The following is a 23,329-nucleotide window of genomic DNA, read 5'->3' on the forward strand; positions in this document are numbered from 1 at the left end:
CCTAGTGTGCTTGGTCATTTTAAACCTGCTTTTGTATGGAAGGGTTTCAGTTAAGTGTTTATAAAAGGTTTGGGGAAAAATGACTGCTTTATTTCTTCAGCATACACACTGTTGGGGTAAAATGTAAAAAAAAAATTAAAGTAAAAAAATAAGTAATTGAGCAGCTGGGTGGGAAGGCTCTTGGAGGGTGAAAAGGGGAAGTGCTTGGTGTCAGTCTGGTGTGTTCCCAAGAGCAGCTCAGCGGTGTCCCTGCTGGAATGGGGCTGTTGCAAAACTGGGGTGGTGTGAGGGGGCTTCAAAACAAAAAAAAAAACCCAAAACAAAAAGCCAAACCCTCAAACTTGTTACTGGAGGTGTGCAGAGCACAGCTACTCCTGACTTCTTATGTTGCAGACATGACGTCTTTACAAGTGTGTCTCACTCCTGCTGTGTGGGAAGGAGAATCAAGGGAAAACTGGGGGAAAATGGTGGTTCTCAGCTGGGTTTGGAATGCAGCAGCCTTGTGTGTGCAGGCTTGGGCTTAACTGTTGTGCTTGGCTCCCTGTGGCCCCTTTTCCCCTGGAGAGGTGGGTGTTGGAGAAGCTGGATTGCTGCTGCCCAGAAGCCTTTTCAGGTGGTGTCAGGCTCCTTGTGTCTGTATGGTGACTTAATGGCGCAGTCTGCTGTCATGCTGGGGGTGAAGGAGCAGAGAGATGGCTGCACCTTGCAGCAAAACCACCTCTGGCTGTGCTTAGACCAGCGCTGGAGCAGTTTTCTGCTCACTTGGCCTCACCCAGCCCCGCAGCTCACCGTGCTGTGCTCCTACAATGCCAGTTATAAATTACCAGTAACATCGAGGAGCACCCAGTGGGTGGGGTATGATTGTCTGATGGCAGCTTTTGAGAGCTTTCCTTTCTATGCACTAATGAGCTCTATGCTTGTATAATGCAAATGATACAATGCTCTTTTTAATTGTTTTCCTATGCGCTCAAGTGCCAGCCATTAAATGTGCAGGGTTTTGCTCCCTCTAAACACCTAACCACTTCTGACTGCCCATCCTCTAGATGTGTCTGTGCTTTGGACCGCAGCCATCCTGCTGTTCAACAGCAAACTGCCAGTCACGCTCTTTAGTTCTGTCACACAGCTTTAGTGACCGGATTTCTTCATTTTTCAGGTCCCTGGCGCATTGCTTATTATTATTGCCAAGGATACCGATGGGTTTGCTCCCATGCTGTGGGACGCAGCAGTGGGCCGGTGGTGTTTCCATGTCACACCTGAAGCAGGAAGCTGCGATAAAGTGATGGGTTTGCTGCCTTTTCAGCTTTGGGTGAGATTAGAAACTATGTCCCCGTCTCCCCTGGGGACAGATGACTTGGGAGGACCCTTGCAACTCCTCTGGTTTGGGGGTGGTGGTGCAGGCTACAGAAGTGCTACTGTGAGTCTCTTCTGCACCTTGCCATTGTGGGAACTGGCTGTAGCGCTGCAGCAATGTCTGCTCAGGCCACAGGCTTGGTCTACTGTGTCTTTTGGGGTCACAAAGCCTGTATCGGGGAGCTTTCTGCCCTGCTTCCCTGTGCTGACATGGTTTCTGTGTGCTAACCTTTGGGTGGAAAGTAAGGCATAAGTACAAAGACTGAGCAGTCAGCAGATGTGGTGGGGGGGGTGTTGGTGGTTTTCTCGTTTGTTTTCATAATGGTTTGCAAGTGAAGAAGGATAATAATTCACTTGGAAAACAAATCCCTTTTTGACTTCAAACCCCAACTTTGCAGATAGAACACTTCCATTAGGCTTCAGACTGATTCACCTCCTTGCACCTGACTTGTACGGCTGCAGCGTTCCTCCAATGGTCAACCATGACAACATTAATAAATACTCCAGGCTGCTAGCTTTACCTAGTTTTTAAATGCAAACCTTGTGCTACCCAGTTTCTCAGCGCAGGGGCGGTTTCCCGCAGGGCCGCCGGCCACGTGGAGTCAGTGTTGCTCCGTGCAGAAAAGACTTTCCGCTAAATTCCTCCAAAGCACCGGCTGAGCAATGTCGGAAGAGCTCCTCTGCCCCCAGAGACCTAACAGCTTCACCAGGCGAATGAGGGGGCATCTTTGCTTAAAGCAATGCTTTTCTGGGGTTCATTTCCATGAAACCTGGCTGGAAGCGGGGAAAAAAACCTCCTCTGTGGGTGACTTCTGCAGCACCCTTGCTTTTTGCAGCCACTGATGCTACAGCTCATGTGGACCCTGCAATCAGAGCCTTAAAGCAACCGCAGAGATGTCCCAGTATAGGTGATGGTGCTTTAATAATGGGGTCAGGCTGGGAGGGGAGAGTGTGCCGCAGCAGGGCCGGGTGCAGGAGGTGCTGCTGCCCATCACACGCGGGAGTCCATGGCGTACATCTTGCTGGTGGCCGTTTGGCTCTGGGGCTGAGGAAGCCTCTGGGGTTGCCAGCGGCTGCTGGGGTCTGCCAGGAAAGAGTTGGGGTTGTGTCATGGCTGGCAATAGCAGGGGGGCTCAGGGGGGTGCTACAGCATGGGGACACGGCAGGAGAAATGAACGCGGACAGTGGGGTTGGCTTCCACCCAGTGGGACCAGGCGTAAGGGCTGGAGATGATGTCTGGTGAGGCATCACCGGCCCCATATCCCCCATGGTGGGATGGCCAGATTTCCACCGGCACATCCTTGCGAAAACTGGCTCAGGCTTTGGCTGGTTGCAGTGATGCGGCTTCAGCATGGCCACTGCTTTGGATAGACATCAAGACACCTTCACCAGGACCTCAGTGTCCCACAGATGTGGATGGAACATTTCTGTACCCCACCTCCATGCCCTGATGGGGCTTATGGGGTCCTTGCTCAGCCCAATCCTGCCTGGCATGACCCAGCCTCCCCTGCCAAGGTGCATGGGCCAGACATGAAGGGGTTCCCTTTGGTTTGGCTGAACCCTTGGAGAACTGCCTGTGCCTTCCGAGCTGGTCTTTTGCCCCACGTACATCCCTGCAGGGCAAAAAGCTACTTAAGGTGGGATAGGGTGGGACAGGACAGACTGACCTGTGCAGGCATAGAGGCAGCAGGTCAGCAGGACGGATGCCACGAAGCAGCCCATCGAGCCAGCCATCCCCAGCCAGCATGACCACCCGAAGTCGTAGTGGACTCCCAGGAATATGTTGTGCGACACCAGCATGGCCCTCTCCAAGTAGACATCCACTGCATACCACACGGAGCCCACAAGACCCAGGATGCCTAGGAGAAACGGGGCTGGCTAAGAAAGCCATAGAACAACCCCCCCCCCCCCCATGCTCCCAAGACCCCTCTGAGGGGGTACCCCTAGTTCCCAGCATCCCTCCCACTCCCTGTTGGACACGAGGTCCATCTGTCCCCGAGCTCTCCCAGCCACGCACTCCCGACGCCAAGGATGACACCAGCCCCGTAGCACATCTTCAGTTTGACACGAGGATCTTCCTTGAGGAACTTGATGCAGTCGAGCCCAAGGAGCAGTGTAGCCAAAGCCAGGCCAGCCAGGAGGTCCGCTGTGATCAGCAGGGTCCGCGTCACCACGATCTTCACTGGGCAGGGAAGGAAAAAAAAAACCCAGAAAGGGAACTGAGGAATGCTCAGAGGAACTGGTCTCCCCACTCAAGATTGCTGCCTGTGTCCCTGCTAGAGTCACCCAGCGCACCAGTGGCCATGTCCATAGGAGATATCTACACTGGGACCCACCAACCCCATGCCTGCGATGTGCCATAGGCAAGGTGCTCACCAGGCTCATCAGAAACTTTGCGACAGGACTTAATAAGCCCATTATTAGACGAGCTCAAGAAATCAAACAACTTAAGGTGCACCGATCAGCACCCGGGATGTGATCACCTGCTCAGAACCTTCTTGCGCAGGCTTGGACAGAAGATGCTGCTGTCCAGACTGTCTGTTTTTTCCTCCAAGTTGTGTAGCTGGTGTTTTGAACAGTAAATGTCAACATACCAGCGAAAAATATGAGAATTGGCATGGTTCACATCACCAGCCGTGTGCAATGTGACTTCTCCCTGCAAAGCTTTTTCCCCACAGCAGCACACCAGCCCCACTTAGTCTATGCTGACTTCTTGTTCCCTCCTCCACTGCCCGAACCTGTGTTGTCCCATGTGATCACCCTATACAGGACAAGGGCTCTCCTGTGCAGTGCCTGACGTGCCCTGTGCAGGCCAGGAGAAATCTCCATACCACAGGATGACTGTCTGTGAGCTGAGGACACAAGTCCTTGGCCAGTGGGAACGGTCTTCACCCCTGCATGCAACATCAATGGGGTTGCAAACCCCACCATGCAACAGGGGCAGGAGCTGCGCCTGGGGTCTGCATGCCAAAACACCTTTGTTGTGAGGTGGCACAGCTTCATGGCCTCTCTCCTGCTTGGTGACCCCATGGCAGATCTGGCTGAACCACGGGTTTCTGTCAAGGCTGTGCTGATGGGACAGGAGACCAAGAGAAGCCCTGAGCCTGCATTGCTAACTGATGAAGGTCAGCCCTTTGCAACAAGGATCATCTTCTTGAAAAGCGAAGGGGGAAAACTCTTAGCTGTGAACTTAAAAAATCCCTCCAGACCGTGCCAGCTTACCTGGATGGTCAGCCAAAATGGAGTCATACTGGTCACAGGTCCTGACCCCATCCTGCATGTTGGTGACACACTCCCTCCAAAGCCCCCGGCATTTGTGGCTTACCTGGAAGCCGGAGAAAGACACTCAAGCAAAATGCACCAAAAAGCACCCCAGCTCCTCAGGGATATCCCAGCCCAGCAAGGCAGACCTTCAGGCTCTCACCACCACAGCTGGACATGTCCTGGTGACTCCCTATCCATACCTTGCTCTCTGTCTCCTCCTTCTGCTCCAAAATTTCTCTACCTCTCTAATCCTCCAGCTCATGCAGAAAGCAATGGGTTTGTCCCACCATGTCCCCTTGCCAAGCCCGGGGAGACATGGTGCAACCCCATGGGCATCAAGGCACCCACCTTGCTCCCAGCTGCTAACCTTGACCATAGTTGCTCTGCTAACCTTGACCATGGCTGCTCTGCTCACCTCCAAGCTGTCATCAGCATTCACCATCCAGCAGTCGGTGCACGTGGCAAGGAGCAGGAAGATGGTTGAGAGAAGAGCAAGACCGAACACTGTCATCTGCAAGGCCGTGCTCATGGGGTTACCTGCAAGGGCACAGAGATGTCTGCCACCTCCACTCTGACCACTTCCCAGGTACCCGATCCACCAAGGACAAAGTGCCACCTAGGCCAAGGCGTCCTCTGAATCCCTGTGAGTCATCTGGGCCCCACTGCATGGTCCTCAGTGCTGCCAAAATGCTCTAACACCCTTAGCCAAGGTACCCTTAGACAGGGCCTTCAAGGATACATTAATATTGCGGTGGAGACATACCCACATCAGGCTGCTCTCTAGATGTCCTGTCTTCCAAATAGACCATCTGAAGTTGCCAACCATTAGTACTTGCCCTTTGGGAATCAAGAGCTGCTGGAAACCATTGCCAAACAACTGCTGTTGTCAAAACCTGTGATCTGAGCATGCATCTTCTGATATCCTGAAGTTTTCTTGTTTGCCTCCATCCCTGCAGCCACGTGATTTGGTGGGAAGAGCACCTTCCTTTTCTTGCTTTTTTTTTACCTCCAAGAAAAGCAATGAAGTGTTGACACATCCAGGTTGGAACACAAGCAAGTGTCCCATGGAGATGTTCTAATCTCAAGCAGAAAGCCCAAAGAAAGCATCTCCCATTATGAAGGTAGATGAGGGCTGCTGGGGCTTGATGTAGGTGCCCTTAAGTGCTGCCAAGGCTTTCCAAAACCAGACAAGACCATCTGTTTTCCATCCTTGCCAGAGATGGAGGGATTTTGCAGAAAGGGGAGCTGTGCCCAAGGTATGGAGCACAGATCTCCAAAGCCTGGACATGAATCCCACCTTGCTGCATTTTGCAACCCAACATGCTAAATATTTTAGTGCCTGAAGTCGCAACCACTGTGACAGCCCTTTGGACAGAGGGGTTCCCATAAGTCGCTTAATTAATGAGACTGGATGGGTCTCTGAGCTGCATGGGTTAATTATCATAGGGTGATGACTCTTCACCATCACTGGGTTTGTGACCTTCACCCAGATGCTGCCCACCCTGGTGTGGCACAGGCTTCCCCCGGGGGCAGAGGTGGGAAGGAAAGTCCTGGTCCCCACACCCAGAGTGCAACATCTCCTACCACATCCCCTCTTGGGACGTCGCTGGGAGCAGAGGTACCACTCACCCCCACTCTTTCAGCGTTTCTGTCAGCTTCACTCTGAGAGTGTATCTCATTATTAACAGGCAGCTGCTTAGACCCCCGTTTGCAATATTTTTTTAATTTCCCAGGCTCCCGTCTGAGCTAACTCTCCATAACCTTACTTTTTTCCACTAAACCTTAGCTGTTTTGGGGCCTTTGAAGAAAATCTGTTCAGCCAGCTGAGTTATATCAGCAAGCAAAAAAAAATAAAAAGGGGCTCGGGGCGGGAGCGTTACCTTCACCACAGGCTCATCCTTGCTGGCGTGGGAGGATGGCAAAAGCTCTTTCTCGCCGATGAGTGGGGCTGGGGATGTGGGTCTTGAAGATTCTTTCAAATGTCGATGGGATTCAATCCTGACCCACCTGATGGAGTTGAGGAAATGCAATGCCTGCCAGAGCCAGTGCCGGACTATTTAAGGTTTTTCCAAAGCACGTCAGATGGGCTTTGTGCTCCAAGGCGTGATAGGCATCCCTGCAGTTAAAACGGTAATAGGTTGGAAACAGAGCCTCCCCAAAAAATATCACGTGGGCAAACCTGTGGGAACCTGCCGGGAACACTCCCTAGGTGGGGGACTCTGTGTCCCGGGCAAATAGCCCAATATTTTTAATTAATGCTTTGGAGTGAGCGGTCTAAGACATGTTGGGTCCCCAGGACTGGTGCAAGAGGGGTGGAGGTGGGCAGAGAAAGAAGCTAAAATGCAAGGAAGATAATTAGAACCTTTTGGCCAGGCATGCAGTCAATAATTAAGACCCTTTTTTTTTTTCCTCATGAAGTGGAAAACAAGTGATAACCACTGCAGTGGTTATGGCTCAGATAACATGGCCTGTCAGGCCCCTGAGGAGGTTTTTGTCACCCTGGAAACTGGTACCCCAGCTGCCTGGCACTTGGAGCTGCCCTAAAAGCTTCAGGTTTGTTCCCTGATCCCCTACTATTCAGAAAAAAATTGCTTTTGCCCTCATTGTCACCAAGCATTGTGTTGCAGCATCCTCCGAGCATCCCTGGGATCAGCTGTGTCCCGTGGCTCTCAGACATCGCTACACCCTCATCTCCTAAGCCCGTGGAAAACACATCCTTATTTCCATTTCGGGGATTATATTTAAGAGATGCACTTGGGCTTTTTAAGTTTGTTTTGGGTTTGGTTTTGATTTTTTTCCCCCTCTAGATAATCCTCTGCAGCATTGAACTGTGGGGCTTTTGGCAACACACCAGGGTCTTGGCAAATCCTTGAGCTTCAGCCCCGCAGAGGCACCCGGGTGCTTGATGTGTGCGATCGCTGCGGCTTTATTTTGGGTTATCCTGTTTTCCCAGGATTTTGGCACATGGCAGGTCCAACACTTCAGCATGTAGTGGTGAATTAGGGATGAGAACGTCCAGGAGGGTTTGTGTACCTTCATTTTCCAACATTTACATCTCAGGATTTTATGGTACTTGGATATACACGACGTGAAATTCTGGTGTGACCCTGAAGCAATACAAAACTGCAGCTTGCATGCCCTGGTCACACCTATAAAATAGCCTTATTTTCATTTTCTGCTGATCCAAACAGTCAGTTTATTATATATCGAACTAATCTGCCTTGTCAATTCTCAGCTGAAACCTTCTGGGGGTGGGGTGGGGGTTGAAAAGATGCAGGCAGAAGGGCAGATCCATCGGTAGTTGAATAAAGATCATTTCCCTGGTTAATGAAGGTGAAAATCAGATCCTGTGTCCCACTAGGTTTGTAAAACCCTTGTGTTAAAAAAATGGTGTTGACAGAAGACCCAAATCTTTGTGTTTTAGCATATGCTGTGCAGGGGAAACCTGCTATGGCTGGAAGGAAAAAAAAAAAGAAATAAAGATGTTTTCTTTGATGGGACCATGTCATAGAGGCAGAGAGCACTCTAGATGCCAGTGGGGCAGGCCAACAAATAAAAATGTATAAAAATGAATAAAACCACCACCAAATTAAACCAGTCATGGCTCAGAGGCATGAGAAAAGCCCCTCTGCGTGCAGACCAGTTGCGGGCCCCCAGCCAAGGGCAGCACTGTCACAGAAACATCTTCGTGCTAAATATAACAAGGGGCACTGAAATGGCTTTTAAAATTATTTTAATAATTTTTTTTTGTTGTTTTTTTTTTAAGAAAAAAAGGTGATTTTTTTCAGTGCTGTGGCAATTTAGTGATATTTGCTGCGATCTTGGCGTCTGGGGGGTCATTTTCCCTTTTGCCTCATTTCTGCCTATTTAAAAATTAATATTATTTCACAGGGGTTTGGATGCGAGCAAGAGGTATGACCAGAAATCTCAATATTGGTCATCATACTGATTTTATTAAATAAAAGTATGTTGGGGGGGAATCCCCCCCATGTTTTAGCCTGGATGTGATGTGGATGGAGGCAGATCCCACGTATCGCAGTGAACACTGTGTCCTGTTCCCGTATTTTATCCTGCTTTGCCCTGTGCAAAACACACGAGGAATTGTCCAGAGGACAGTGGGGGCCTTTATACCCCCAAACACGTTATCGTCGCTCAGCTATTCCCACCCACCCCCCCACCCCCCCCCCCCGCTTTGATGTGCTTCCAGCCTGGGCGTCCATCCCCTGGGAGCCCTTGGGTGACTCATGGAGATGTCCCGGGAGCCACTGAGGACCCCAAATCCCTGCTTTTTGAGGTGGGACGGGATGTATTTGTGGTCCAGGTGCCGTGGACAGGATGAGGATGCTGAGCTAAGACAGTGGCTTTGCAAAATCCTGGATGAGAAGCATCATCCCCTAAGGAAAAACCAAGCACAGTGTCATGGGACAGGGGGTCCTGCCCCTCCACGGGGAAAGCAAAAATCAGCTTCAATTAGCCAAGTGCCCAATTAGGCACAAGCCAGCTCTGAATTGATGGAAAATGGGAGAAAATAAGGGACAGCCCAGCTTAGAGGGGCAATAAGAGGAGGATGCTGGTCGTGTTCAGTCTTGGGAAGAGCTCTGCAGAGGGACCAAGTGGTGTCTGCGAGCACGAGATGCTGGATACGACCCTGCCGCATGGGACATCTGGGCTCTTCCATGGCTTTAGCCTTAAATCAAGCAATTTTTAAGGCTACATCCCCGCTTTCGAGAGCAACATGTGGCAAAAGACTCGAGATATTTAGCGAGCACCTGGCCAGGAGGGCAAAAAAAGTTCAGCATGGGAGGGAATCGCCTGCCTGGACCACGCTGCCCAAGTTGCTTCGACCCAGCAAAGGCATCACTTGCAGGGGACTGGCTCAGATTTGGAAAAGGGGAGAACAAAGAGACGATTTTAGAAAGATGCCCATGATTGGAAACATTTTAATACCACTGAGTCACAACTTTTAGTACAAACAATCAGCAAAAAAATGCATTTAAAAATCCCAACCGGTCCCATTCCCACGGCCATGCATCCCATAGAAAAGTTAATGCAATTTTATATTAAAAGAATAAAAACAATATTCTACACAATGCTGTGCTCCTGATATAAAAACACTTTTTGATTGATTTTTTTTTTTTTATAAAGCATGAGTTTCCTTTTCAATCCTCACTGCAGTAGCTTTTGGTGTGTATTTTTGGAGGGGAACCCCACAAGTTGGGTTCAGCCAACCAAGCACCTGATGGGTGAAGACAGACTATAAGCACTGCTCTCCCCTGATGGGTGAAGAAGACATTTTTATAGGGGGTCTGCAATTTAAAAGAGAAAGAGGGCTGTTAGTCCCAAGTGAGAGAGAGGAATCAAACCCCAACCCCCCTGGGGCAAAAATATCCTTGCTTCCCCTCCAGCACAGACCAAGACCCAAAACAGCACATGGGCATAAAATAAAATTGAGGGAAAGGAAATAAAATAGAGCAACATAAAATAAAATAGAGGAAAACATAATAAAATAGAGGAAAATGAAATAAAACAGAGCAACATAAAACAGAGCAAAATAAAATAAAAAATCAGCTACTTCAACTAATTGGGATTCAAAAAAATATAAAATCAAACTCCTTGGATCATTTCCACTCTTTTTTCCTGCAGGTTAGCTGGTATAGCACACGCAATACAGATGGATGGATGGAGGTATGGGGAGTTTTGGGGGGGGGGATTTACAGATGAAATTGGAGCTACGGCGTTTGCAGAGCAGTTAGTAGCTGTCAAGACGAGGTACAAGGAGGTGGAGACAATTAGCACGTTGGTGTTTGAAGACTTCACCGCCTGCTCCAGGAGATCCTGTTGGGGGGAAGAGGGATTTGGACACAGTGGGGAGGCATCAAAATTCATGGGTCTGTCCATCTGCTACCCGAAATAGCTGCGCTGGGCACCAAAAGTAAAAACAAACCACTGCTTTGCGTTCAAAGCCCCCTTTTTGCCTGCTTTAATTTGACCAGTGCCATTTATTCTTCTGCTTAACAAGGCCACATACTTGTGCCTGGTGAGAAATAAGCCCAGGGCAGATTTTAGCTGGCAGAACTCAGCTGGAGCACCAGCAACTGGGCTTAAATCAAGAATTAATAATAATTAAAAATAATGCTGCTTTTGGGTGGCAATGAGGCAGGGGAAAGCTTGCACCCCAAAAGCATCCCTCTGCCAAAAGTGGGGTGCAGGGATGCTCGAGCCCTGGGTTGGGCTGGCTCTGATGGAGGTGGGCAGCAGCTTCATCCCGGGAAAACCAAGCACCGGCTTTGCTCCCCGCTTGCTCCTGAAAACAGGATGGAGAGGGTGGGTGGGATGTGGAGGGGTGACAGCACAAAGCACTTCTGTGCAGCACACCCCCACGGGACTGGCATCGTGCCCCCGCGGGAGCGGCATCGCCCCGCCGCTGCCATTGCTCCGCAGACGGACGCGGTCCAGCCACCCACGGTCCTGGCCACCCTGGGGGGGGGCCAACCCGCCTGGCTGGGGGGAGCCTGGCAATGATGGATAAGGGAGCTATGACCACCCAAACCCCCCGTTTTAGGGGATGGCGCTGCAAATGGTGCCGAAACCTGGAAGATGAGGAGGAGAAGAAAGGTCTCGTGGGGCATCCAGGGACCAGGCAGGGGGGGAGTGCCGGGGTCTTGCCGGTTTCTGGGGAGGGGAGGGAGGCAGTGGGCAGCAAGAGGGCAGGGTTAGGGATCAGACGTACTCCCGAGTCGTCGAAGGCTGCGACTGTCGGTAGTACTGCTGTCCCCGCCGCTCTTTGGCGGGGCAGGAGCAGCACAGGAGGGACCCTCCCAGCACGGTGAGGCTGGCAGCCCCCCAGCCAACGAAGAGAGCCGAGCCGAATTCGTACCTGTGGGGAGAGAGAGAGAGAGAGGGGAGCATTGGGGAGGGGGGGAGCTGGAAAAGGCAGAAGTGCAAACTGAGGTGGGCACAAGGATGCTCGAAGCCCTGACGAGGCTACGGGTCACGTTGAGGCAGATATTGGTTCTTCTTCTCTCTGGCCACCCCCATCTTTTACGCCGGCCGAATCCGGCAACTAGGTTTCCCCGTGCTTTAATTGTCCCTTGGACTGAAACCCCACGTGAGCACTTTTACTCTGTCCCAGTGCAAAGTCGGCGCTGGTACCGACTAAAGCTTTAGCATCGGGGAGACCTTCAGCACCATGGCAGCTGTGGGGTGGTACAGGTCCCACCCTGCGTGGGACATCTGCCTACGACCCAGCACGTTGCCAAAACTGGCAAGTGAAGGTCCTATGGGAAGTGCAGGGACAAGATGGGATTCAGATAAAGAGCATCGCCTGAGCCGGGCTCTTACCTGGCGTTGATGGGGACGGTGCTCTCTCTGAAGAACTCGTAGGTGACCTGTGTTGCATACAGGGACACGGCAGCCAGTGTGCACAGACCTGGACATGGAATCACAGAATGGTTTGGGTTGGAAGGGACCTTTAAAGGTCATCTAGTCCCATCGCCCTGCAATGAGCAGGGACATCTTCAACTAGACATCAAACCTTGAACAACAACAACACCCAGCCCATCACCAAACCTCTCCCCTTCCTCCATCAAACAGCTTTTAAAAAGCATTTGAGGTCTTCTGCATCAGAGAGATGCAAAGGCTGGAGCCGCCTTACCGGAGAGGACGAAGAGGATGCCTCCAGCAACAGCGATGCGGCTCTTGGTAACGGGATCCTCTTCGCCAACTTTGGTGCATTTCATGCCCACCACGCTCACCATGATGCCGAAGAAGCCCAGGAGGAGAGAAATCACCATGAGAGCCCGGGAGGTCTGGATGTGAACTGTAAGCGGGGGCAGGGGGGAGAAAAGCTGCTCGCCAGCATGTGCTTTCGGCCACAGCCGGACTCCGAAAGCAAGGTCACCTCGTCCCACGCTGGGGATGAACCTGTCCTTAACCCTGTCCTTGCTGTGTGGCTCCCGTGTCACCCCTTCCCCAGCCTGGGAGACCTCAGCTCAGCTCAGGGCACCGCTCCCAATGTCTTCCCTGACCTTCCTCCCTGCCACGCTCATCCTTGCCATGATTTCCTGGGCTGGGAAACACCTTGCCCACAGCGGCACCAGCAGTCCCGAAATGCCACAAGGGCGATGCACAGCCCCGGGGCTTGTGATGTCCCCATGGGGCACTGTCAGTCCCCAAACGTGATGCCCACCCTGGAGCTCAGACCCACAGGGGCCGGGGTGGGGGTCTCAGACACACAAAGGGGCTCAAACCCATGAACAAGAGGGGCTCAGACCTGGGGGGAGGGGGTGTCAGGGGCCAAGAGGGGCTCAGACCCACTGGGTGGAGGTGGAAGGCTTGGACCCACATTGTGGCTTAGATCAGTGGAGGGGTAAAGGGGGCTCAGACCCTTTTGAGGGGGGCTCAGGTGCATTAGAGGGGCTCAGACCCAGGGCGGGGGGGTTGCACAAGAGGGCTCAGACCTACAGAGGACTCAGACCACTGGTGGGGCCAGGGAAGCTCGGAACCTCAGGGGTACTCAGACGTGGAGAGGGTACAGATCTGTTGGGGGGGTTCAAACCCACAGAGGGGCTCAGACCCACGGGAGGCTGACTCCAACCCACAGAGGGGCTCAGACCCATATGGGGTAGTCAAACCCATAAGAGGGGCTCAGACCCATATGGGGGGTGTCAAACCCTCAGAGAGGCTCAGACCCCTACGGGGGGGGTGTCAAGCCCGTAAGAGGGGCTCACACTCATACAGCGGCTTCAAACCCAGAGAGGGGTCAGACCTGCAGGGGGACACGGGCAGTTCGGACACACAGGAGAGCTCAGCCCCACGGAGGGGTGTGTCTCTATCCCACGGAAAGAAGCGAGGCTCATCCCCACGGGGCCCCAGTCCCTTCACACCCCCCCCCCCCATCCTCCCTGCCCCGTACCCACCGTCGAGGGAGAGGAGCGAGTCGTGGAGGCGACACTGGACCTGCCCGGTGCTCTGGGCTGCGCAGCTCATCCACAGCCCCTCGTGAAGCCCCACGGCCGTAATGATGGCGTCCCCGGCGTACGAGCTCTGCCTCCACTGCGGCAGCACGGCCGCCGCCAGCGCCGCCACCCACCCGCCCAGCCCCGCCAGGTACCCGGCCAGCTCCCGCGCCCCACCGCCCATCGCCGCCGCCTCCCGCCTGCCCGCGCCGCGCTCTCCCCCACGGCTACGGCCAAGGCCCGCCGCGGCCACGCCCACGCCCCTCCCGGCCACGCCTCCCTCACCATTCGGCCACGCCCCCCGGGGAGATTCTGCCGGAGGGGGCGGGGAGGGGGGAAAAGGACATGGAGGGGGGGGGGTGTTGGAAACGGGAGGGGGAGGTTGGGGTCCCATGGGGAGTAGATTTGGGGTCCCATAGGGGGAGATGTGGGTCTGGGAGGAGCAGGAAGATTGGGGTCCTGGGGGGGATTTGGGACTTGGGGGAGGGGGGGAGATTTGGGTCTTGAGGGGGAGATTTGGGGCCTGGGGGAGGGGGGAAAGATTGGGGTCCTGGGGGAGATTTGGGGCTTTTGGGGGGAGATTTGGGTCGTGAGTGGGAGATTTGGGTCCTGGGGATATGAGAACTTGGGGCCTGGGGGAGGATTTGGGTCAGGGTAGGGTGTTTTGGGTCTGGGGCGATTTGAGTACTGGGGGGGGGGAGATTTGGGGCCTGGACCAGGGGGAAGATTTGAGGCCTCAGGGGTGATTTAGTGTTGGGGGGGAATTTGAGTCTGGAGGAGGAGATTTGGGGCCTGGAGCGGGGGTGGGGGCGAGATTTGGATTGAGGGGGTGCGTGATTTGGGGCTGGGGGGGTGATTTGAGTTCCTGGGGGGGGACATTTGGGGCATGGGGGGGTATTTGGGTCTTGAGGGAGGTGGGGACCCCCCAAGCAACAGTGGAGGGACATGGGAAAATGGGGGTCCCCAAGGGAGGCAGGGAAGGGGGACTGGGGAAAGGTGAGCCCCCAACCCATCCCTGACCCCTTGCACCCCTGCAGTGGGCCGGGACCCTCCTCCAGCCGCAGAGGTCCCGGGGGTGGCTCCAGGAATTTGGCATGGGAGCAGGGAAGGGGATCGTGCCCCCCACACCCCCAGGCTTGACCCTCGCCTCTCCACAGGGGGAATCCAGGCACGCCACCACGGCATCAAGAGCCACCATTGATGGTGCGGGGGGTACACGTGCCACCGCCCCGGTGACACAAAGCAAGTGGCAGCCCCAGGACCTGGCAATCGTTAACCGCCCCGACCTCATCAGCAGTCTGCTCACGCGCTCGGCCGGCCAGGGTCGGACACCGGGATGGTGGGCAACCACCAGAACTATCCATTCATCCTAGAAAAACAGTCCCCCAGGACCCCTCCTCTCCCACTCCGATGCTGAACAGGACCTGCCCTACGCCCTCTCCAAATATTACGGGGGTGCCCAGCTCCGGCAGCGTGGGGCAGGATTTATTTACTCACATTCCCCAGATGGTTATGGTAATGGCTGGACACCCACGGGAACAATTTGATGCCCTGTTTGGGGGGTGCCACGGTGCTCAATGTCCTTCTTGTTCAAGGACGGTTCCCTCCCTAAAATCGTGGGTCCCTTCCCGCACTGCAGGAGCAGAGTCCAGGCGATGCTGTGGGGCTTATGTAGGGGTTGCAGCACCCATGGCACCTGCTTGCCCCTCAAAAAGTCCCCCTTATCCCCCCAAAAATGCCTTCCTGGGATTGCAGGGCTGCAAAACCCTCAGGTAAATGTTTGCAAGGAGGGAGGGATGTGTCCCACCACCAGATGACAGCCAAGGTGGCGGGGTGGACAGCAGCCTCTGCCCCCCCCCCCCGCTCAGCAGGCAACAGCTTAGAAAAAAAACACCCCGCCTTTATTCACCCATTTTCTGCAGAAGGCACTTAAATAGCCGCAGGTTCAGCTGAGCAGCAAGGCACGTGTCTGCTACTGTGGCACTGGGTCCTCACCCCTAAAAAAGCATCCCTCCCTTGTCCCCCACCTCCCCCCAGAGTCTCTGCTTTACACCCAGGTCAGCTCCGCAGGGGGGATGCTGGATGCCGCAGGGGTGGTGCAGGGCATCCCCCAATTCCCCATCCCACGTTGGTTGGGGGCGGGGGGGGGGGGCTGTCCATCAGCCCCACGGCTGAGCAGCCTGAAGCCGCAACGCTGGTGTCGCTCGTCCTGGCGGGGACGTCCTGGTCCCCATGGGACATCACAGCTCGTCCTTCCCCACCGCGACGGCAGCTGGCGGTTCCTGCTCCGTCTCTGGCAGCAAATCTCCCTCTTCTGCACTGAAAAGCATCTTCACCAGGTCGTCTGCCTGCACGCGCTCCTGTGGGGCAAGACCCACAGGGATAAGCATGGCCATTGTTCCCCCCCAGAAAAACCCACCCGCTGCTGGGGAGGGGGCTTACCCGCTCACTGTGTCGAGGGTCCAGGGTGAACCAGAGGGCGATGGCGCAGCGTTGGCCCTTGGTCACGGCTTTCACACCGTGGGGGTTCTCCGAGCCGGAGGAGAAGCCCACGGCACGGCCACACTGTGGCTGAACCTCTGCCTGTCATGAACAGGAGACCCCAGTCAGGATGCACCCTGTGGGCAAGGGGGTGAGGTGTTCCCCCCCAACCCAACTTCATCCCTTGCGGTAGCATAGGGGATGGGGCCAGGGGTTTGGTGCTGCATGTGGATCCTCAAGGAGCTGAGCTACTTACAGTCTCCGTCTTGGCATCCAGCTCGGTGAAGTAGAAAGCTCCTCCTTCAAAGTCCCCGTTGAGGTAGAGGATGGCGCTAAACGAAGCAGGGGACAAGTGGAGGTGACGACCATCACCCCAGGCCACAGCTCCAGCAACTGGAACCACCCCCAGTGCCACTCTGCCACTCTGGCAAGAGCCAGAGGCAGGAGAGCCCAGGTTGGGCTGTCCTCCCATTCTGCTCCTTCCAACCCAGGTGCCAACCAAGCCACGGTGCCCTCAGGTGGGGAAACTCTGGCTGATGGACACTACCGGTACCTGTAATCCCGGAAGGTGTAGGCTGGAGGTTCCTTCACGCACACCAGGGCCTCCGCGTTGAGGATGCAGTTGTCCACATGCACCTCATGGCTGTTATCACTCCGGCCTTCTTGCTTCTCTAGGGTGGAAGAAGACCTGGCACATCAGGACCCCTTTGTCCCTGCAGGACAGGGGTCCGTCCCCAAGCAGCATGTGCTTGGAGGTGACAAGAGAGTCATGTGTAGCCTAAAGGCCTTCCACTTGCTGGAGCGTGGACCATGAGAGGCCATTTGGAGGGCACAAGCCCCCATTGACTTGTCCCATGGCATCTCCATGGACCTCCAGACACAGCCTCTCCCAGCACCCAATCCCAAACGCCTCCAGGTGCTGAAATCCGGTACGGCATGAAGCCACCTGCCCCCTTAGAGGCAACCAACAGAGCTGCTCATCTTCCCAAACTGGGCTGAGGGACAAGCTCCCCAACGCCTTCCTTTTCCCAAAAGGAGCAGGTTAGGGGGCAGCAAGGAGGTGTCTAAGGAAAGGTCCAAGGCCAGACCACTCCAGCTGTTGGAGAGAACCCAGACAGAACAAGAGGCTGAAGGAGACTCGCTTCTCCTCAGGTTGTGTTCCTCCGAGGCCATGCTCACCATCGATGGCTGTGCGGCACACCAGGTGGGAGTAGGAGAAGTGTAGCGGGACCTCCAGGCGGAAGTAGGACTCCATCATGTGCCGCACCTTCTCTGTCACGTTATAGTAGAGGTAGGCGCTCTGCAGGGGGACCTTGCCCTCCTGGCCCAGCTGCGGGGGACAGAAAGGACATGGGCTCAGCCCCAGGTGGGTTGGGCAAGCATGGGCAGCTGCCTGCCTTCAAACCCACCCCCTCCCTTGTCTCCACAGCCTGTTTCTCCTCCCTTCCCCACAGCCACCCTAACCTTGAGGGCCTTGAGGACAGTCACGCCATAGAAGGTCTCGCTGGGAGTGTGAGGAGATGTCTTCCCACGATAGCCATCCCCGGCCGAGGCAGCTGCCTGTAAAACCCAATTGGTGTTACGTGTCTGACTTCTGAGCCGCAGGATGGGACCCTTCAGCATCCCCTGCCCGCTATTCCCATCCCTGTGCTCACGTTGGTGAGTCTCTGCAGCTCCCGGCACTCCTCAGCAGAAAGGACTCCATCCACCACAACGCGCTGGGAGCCATTCAGGGTCCTGGAGTTCATGGTGACACTGGCTCCTTCGTACACCAAGGGGCCACCTGTGGCACAAATGGGATCAGGAGGACGCAGGGATGGGTGCCACCAACCCTGGGGTACAGCGCTGTGGGAAGCTGAGGTCCTGCCACCTGCTCCTGCCACCACCCACGTGGAGGGACTGTGAGCTGGCAGTGGGGGACACAGAGGTCCCCATCCCACCTCCCCTCCTGGCTGTCCGCACCTTCTCGGATGAACTTGCTCATATCGGCAGACTCCTTGGCCTTCTCCTCCACCAGCGTCTCGATCTCCTTCATGAGGTTGCCAATCTCCTCCGAGATCCGCGCTGCCGTCTCCCGCTCCACCCTGGGCATGCAGCAGCCATCAACCCAACAAGGGGGATCAGGACAAAGGCAGGACAAGTTGTCTCCAGGGGCTGGTGACAATGCCCAAGGCTGGAGAGAGTCATCTCAACGCAGCCCTCACCCTGAGCTGCTCGGGATGACCTACCCATCCCCATCACCCAAGGGCCTATGGGGAGCAAAGTTCTGCCCTCCAACAGCCTCTTCCAGCCCCAACACCAAAAATCCTCCCTGGTGGCAGCTCCATGGCCATGGTCATTGGCTCAAAACCCACGGAGGAAGAGGGGTACATCCCATTGGTCCCCCCGTTGCATAGCCTTGGCCATCAGCCTGGGAGAGTACTCACTTTTGTTTCTCTCGCAGCCTTTTTGGTATCACCTCTTCAGGTGTCCACGTGTCCTGCAGCCAGAAGAACAACATCAGGATCCAGACAAGGATCTGGCTGGGATGCAGACCCCTTGTCCCCTTTCCAACTGGCCACTGCATCCAGCCTGGTCCAGCACCACTCACCGGGTCCACGAAGGGGATGCCGAAGATGTCGTAACTGAAGAAGAGCAGCTCCTTCTCCATCAGGCTTCGCTGGCGGTACTCCTGGATCTCCTGTGATGAGGGACAGAGGGACCAGGTGAGGGCACGGCATGAGGGTTCTGGAAAGACCCCGAGCGAGGGCAGGAGGGTGCAGCGTTTACATCATTCCCATGGTCCTTGCGCTGGACCCGCAGCCCTGGTTTCCCAGTCCCTCTGGCAGCCGGGAAGCAAGTGGCTTTCCCCATCCTGCATGAACTTCCCTGTCCTGTGTGGATGAGCCCTGGGGAGAGGATGGGGGAGACAGAGGCACATGCGTGTCCCTCCTGCGGAAAGCTTTTCAGAAGCAGATTCCCTTCCCTGCTCCAGCTGACGTGGGGCAGAGACCTCCATCCCTGCCTACCACCCCCCAGGCAGCACCCGAGCATCCAGATCCACCTATTTTGAAGCCAAGTCGTCTCCTTTTTAAGCAATTCCACTTCAGTTGTGGAAGTCTGTAGCAGAGGTGGGCTCAGAGCCTCCTAAAAAGCCTGTCCGTCTGCCTCTCACAGACCTCTCCCACAAGAGCTGGTCCATTTGTGCAAGCCATCAAGCCTTCACTTGGCCAAAAATATTTTGCCAGTGATGTTTTTCAGTCTCTCAGCTATTTTCCAGCTTGTTGGGTCTTGCATCCATCCATTCCTTTCCACCTTGCCACCGAAGGGTGGCTGGATCAGAGCAAACCCGACCAGAGCAGACCCCAAAACTTCTGCAGAGGTCCCCAAGGAGGGGAGAAGATGTCCCCTGAACAGCTCAGCCCAGCCAGTTGCTCACCTCTCGGGGTTGGATGGGTCCTGCCAGGTTTTCCCCCAGGACGGCGGTGTAATAGGCCAAATTCTGGTTCATCACCTCATCGTTTGGGAAGAAGAGCAAATAGGTTTTGGCGCATTCAATGGCTTTTTCATAATTCCCGTCTGCAAAGAGAAATGGGGCTGTTAACAGCACGTCCAAGAGCATCAGAGACAGAGCAAACATGGATATGGAGGAGAAGTGAGAGAAAGTCGTCATTGTTCTCCAAAGGGTCTCCCAAGCAGGGCAGATACCCTGGAACAAAGATAACTGCTGCCACAAAGGCAAAAATGAAGAGTCTAAGGTGCTATCCTGCCTCCAGAAATCACCTCACCAGAAATCAGGGCCACTGCTTGGGTAGTTTCTCCCTTGGACAACATCTTGAAGCCTATTTCCAGGCAGCAAGACCCAACCATTTCCAGGCTAACCTGCAATTTTCAGCCACTTAAGCACCCTGACCCACTTTCATGCAAAGGATCACAGCCTTTCAATCTTCTTGGACTTCATCTTTTTTCCCTCCTTTTGGAGAAATTTGCACAGAAACAGTTTAGATTTTTCTAAGGAGGTGAATAAAAAATAAAGTAAAATGGGGTATATTCTTCTGGGTTATAACTAACAGTTCTGGAGGGGAGGGTGCCTCTGTGGTTTGGAGCAAGATGTGGATAGCTGGCAGGAGAAAAAAAAAAATAAAATGCTTCTCTAGGCTGTTATTTCACTTGGAAAGCAAAGCTGCCCAGGAATTGAGCAGCTAAAGCAACAGGGAGGGTTACTGCAGTGAGGCTCAGCGAGATCCAGATCTCCTGCAGACCATTTCAGACTGGAGGAACATGCCTGTGTGAACCTCATGAAGTTCAACAAGGTCAAGTGGAAGGTCCTCCACCCGTATCAGTAAAGAGATGGGTTTAGAGCAGCCCAGTGGAGAAGGACCTGGAGATACTGGTGGATGAAAAATTGGACATGAGCCGGCAACGTGCGCTCACAGCCCAGAAAGCCAACCATATCCTGGGCTGCATCGCAAGAAGTGTGGCCAGAAGGTCCAGGGAGGTGATGCTCCCCCTCTACTCCTCTCACGGGACCCCACCTTGGAGCACTGCGTCCAGCTCTGGGGTCCACAGCACAAGGAAGACATGGACCCGTTAGAGCGGGTCCAGAGGAGGCCGTGAAAATGGTCAGAGGGATGGAACACCTCTACAAAGAAAGGCTGAGAGAGTTGGGGTTGTTGAGCCTGGAGACGAGAAGGCTCCAGGGAGACCTTCTTGCAGCCTTTCCATGTATAAAGGGGGCTTGCAAGAAAGATGGAGACAACTTTTTACCAAGGCTTGTAGTGACAGGACAAGGGGCCACAGTTTTAAACTGAAAGAGGGTAGGTTTAGGTTGGTCATAAGGAGGAAATTTTCTACGATGAGGGTGGCAAGACACTGGCACAGGTTGCCCAGAGAAGTTACGGATGCCCCGTCACTGGGAGCGTTCAAGGTCAGGCTGGACGGGGCTCTGAGCAACCCCATCTAGTGCAAGATGTCCCTGCATCTTGGGTTGGACTAGATGATGGTTGAAGGTCCCTTCCCAACCCAAACCATTCTGTGAGTCTATGATTTCTGCCCGTGAAAAACAGCCCCTGCAGAGCATGATGTCCAGCACAGACAGCCACTGGAGGACGGGGCAACGAGCTGCTTACTGTTGTAGTAGGCAAACTGGAGGTAGTTGAAGTGCGAGGGCAGGAAATCCTCCAAAGGCTTCTCCCGGCCGGGCTGCGAGGCCAGCTCCGTAACGCATCCCTGCTTGCAGCTTAGCACCTGCATGTAGTGATCTGGTGGAGAAAAACCCCATGTCACTGCTTGTGGTCACCCAAGGGCTGGTGGACAGGACCTTGAGGGGTCTCAGCTCCAACCTCCTGCTCCCAGTGGGGCTGCTGCCAGCTTTTTGGTGGTGGAAAGCCTCACGGATGGTGGTTGCCCACCTCTGTGCGATCGGTCGTGGGGCTGTGCCGCTCTCTGGAGACAGAGTGGCCATCCTCAGCCTCCCACCCTTGCGTCCTGGTGACCCTCGGCTGGCCCCTCTCCTGTGTTTCCATATCCCTCTGGAATTTGGGGGATTCCTGGGCATCACCCCCAGTGCTAAGCGTGGGCAAACATCTCCTGCCACTTACTGACCATGCTCTTCCTAGTGAAGCCTAGGATGGCATTTGCCCTCTTGGGGACAACCCCCCCCCCCGGATTGTCCCCAACTCTTGAGACGGGACACAGCACGCACGGCTCCCACCTGTGATGGCCTGGAAAAGGTCGGCATTGTACTCCAGGTAGTTGTAGCCCTCGTAGTCGTAGGGTCCCTCACAGAGCGCGCGGCACTCGGCGTCTGCCACAAAATATTCCTCCAGCGCCTTCTCCAGGTGCAGGATGGCAGCAGCCGGTTGCTCCTCCGTGTAAAACCGGACGCCCAGCCTAAACTCGCTCTGCAGATGGAGGAGAAATGATGGTGGGGACTCGGCGCCCTGCTCCCTGCGGTGGAGCACCTGGGGAACCTTGTCCCCACGGGACGGCCCTCCAGCACCAAGGTGGCATCTCATGAGATTGCCGAGCCAACAGCCACGGCGTCACCTCCCCAGGTCCGGCAGTAGCTGGGTGTTTTGGGGAGAGGTTGCTCAAGGTTGGGGGGGCTCTCACCAGGTGGGGTTTGGCCTCCAGGTCGGTGAAGTCATCCTCACGGACGCCTGCCATGGCTTGGTAGTACTCCAGGTTCTGCCTCATCTCCTGGTGCCCGGGGTTGGCCACAAAGAAGGTGTGCGCCGCCGCCGCTGCTTGTGCCGGCCGGTTCATCTGGGCAGGACCGGGTGGTGGTGGTGGTGGTGGTGGGGGGGTGAGACAGCGCCGGTCACACCGTGCGGACCCCCCACGGGGTATGGAGGGGACCCCAGTCCCCAGGACATCACGGTGGCTGCGGGGGGGGTGGGGGGGGTGTCCTGCAGCCTAGAGGGCGGTGACGGGGGGTGGCTCCGGCGAGCTCCGACGTGGCACTACCGGGGCGGGGAGCGGAGGGACGGGCAGGGCCCGGGGCCGCCGTCCGGCACCCCCCACCCCACCGGGGCAGACAGCCGGACTCCTCCCGGGTCTCGGGGGCACCCCCCGCTCCGAGATCGCCCCCGCCCGGTTCTCTCGGTCCCACGCCCCGTTCCGCCGTCCCTCCGGGCATCCCGCCCATCCCGGATCCCCCCGCACCGGGACGCCCCTTCTTCCCCTCCCGGGGTCGCTGCCGGTCCCGCCGCCGGCGGACTCCCCCCGCCCTCCCCTTGCCGGTCCCGTACCTTGAAATAGGCGACCTGGAGGTAGTTGTAGGGGCTGCGCTTGCTGAACTCTCGGTCCAGCTCGTCACCCAGTCGGTACCGGGAGGGTGCGGCGGGCCCGCAGCCCCGCAGGCAGGCGGCTCGGCGCAGCAGCCCCCGGAAGAAGAGCAGGTCACGGAGCACCGGTTCGAGCTGGGGGTCGGCCCCCTCCACCGGTCCGGCCGTAGCGTTAGCGCAGCGCAGGCGGCACCGTACTAACCGGGAACGCACGGCCACCCGGGCCCGTAGCGCCCGTTCCATCTGCAGCACCACGGAGGGCCAGTCGCCCCGAGTGTACGCCTCGGCGCCGGCGGCGAACAGGGCGTCCGGGGGCTGGGCCGGCAGCGGAAGGTCGGCCGATGCCGATGCCGGCGCCGGCCCCGGCCCCGGCCCCGGCGGCGTCGCCGCCCGCGCCAGCAGCACCAGCAGCACCAGCGGCGGCAGCAGCAGCGCGGGCAGCGCCATGGCCGAGGCTTGGGGCCGCGCCCGCCGACGCCCCGCCCCCCAACCGGGCACCGGAGAGCGGCG

The 23,329-nt window shown here is 55.7% G+C and overlaps 3 protein-coding genes across 3 annotated transcripts; all 3 read right to left on the reverse strand.

Annotated features, from left to right (window-relative positions):
- Positions 1–2,235: 2,235 nt before the first annotated feature.
- LOC126037747 (claudin-16-like) lies at positions 2,236–6,144 on the reverse strand. Its single transcript, XM_049798465.1, has 5 exons — positions 5,030–6,144; positions 4,573–4,675; positions 3,368–3,532; positions 3,018–3,209; positions 2,236–2,433 (listed from the first exon to the last, which is right to left on the reverse strand). Exons 1-5 carry the CDS (start codon positions 5,141–5,143, stop codon positions 2,342–2,344), a joined length of 666 nt encoding a protein of 221 aa, XP_049654422.1. The 5' UTR covers positions 5,144–6,144; the 3' UTR covers positions 2,236–2,341.
- Positions 6,145–9,543: 3,399 nt separating this feature from the next.
- CLDN19 (claudin 19) lies at positions 9,544–13,755 on the reverse strand. The gene is made up of 5 exons (XM_049798376.1): positions 13,533–13,755; positions 12,269–12,433; positions 11,956–12,043; positions 11,345–11,491; positions 9,544–9,920 (listed from the first exon to the last, which is right to left on the reverse strand). The coding sequence occupies exons 1-5, from the start codon at positions 13,753–13,755 to the stop codon at positions 9,869–9,871; spliced, it is 675 nt and encodes a 224-aa protein (XP_049654333.1). The 3' UTR covers positions 9,544–9,868.
- Positions 13,756–15,450: 1,695 nt separating this feature from the next.
- P3H1 (prolyl 3-hydroxylase 1) lies at positions 15,451–23,295 on the reverse strand. The gene is made up of 15 exons (XM_049798253.1): positions 22,784–23,295; positions 22,146–22,298; positions 21,745–21,934; positions 21,161–21,292; positions 19,471–19,610; positions 18,643–18,732; positions 18,479–18,531; positions 18,015–18,136; positions 17,708–17,835; positions 17,517–17,612; positions 17,232–17,382; positions 16,606–16,723; positions 16,309–16,384; positions 16,014–16,154; positions 15,451–15,931 (listed from the first exon to the last, which is right to left on the reverse strand). The coding sequence occupies exons 1-15, from the start codon at positions 23,264–23,266 to the stop codon at positions 15,812–15,814; spliced, it is 2,193 nt and encodes a 730-aa protein (XP_049654210.1). The 5' UTR covers positions 23,267–23,295; the 3' UTR covers positions 15,451–15,811.
- Between the last annotated feature and the right edge of the window lie 34 nt (positions 23,296–23,329).

Source organism: Accipiter gentilis, chromosome 1 (assembly GCF_929443795.1).
Source record: "Accipiter gentilis chromosome 1, bAccGen1.1, whole genome shotgun sequence".
Taxonomy (NCBI): Eukaryota; Metazoa; Chordata; class Aves; order Accipitriformes; family Accipitridae; genus Astur; species Astur gentilis.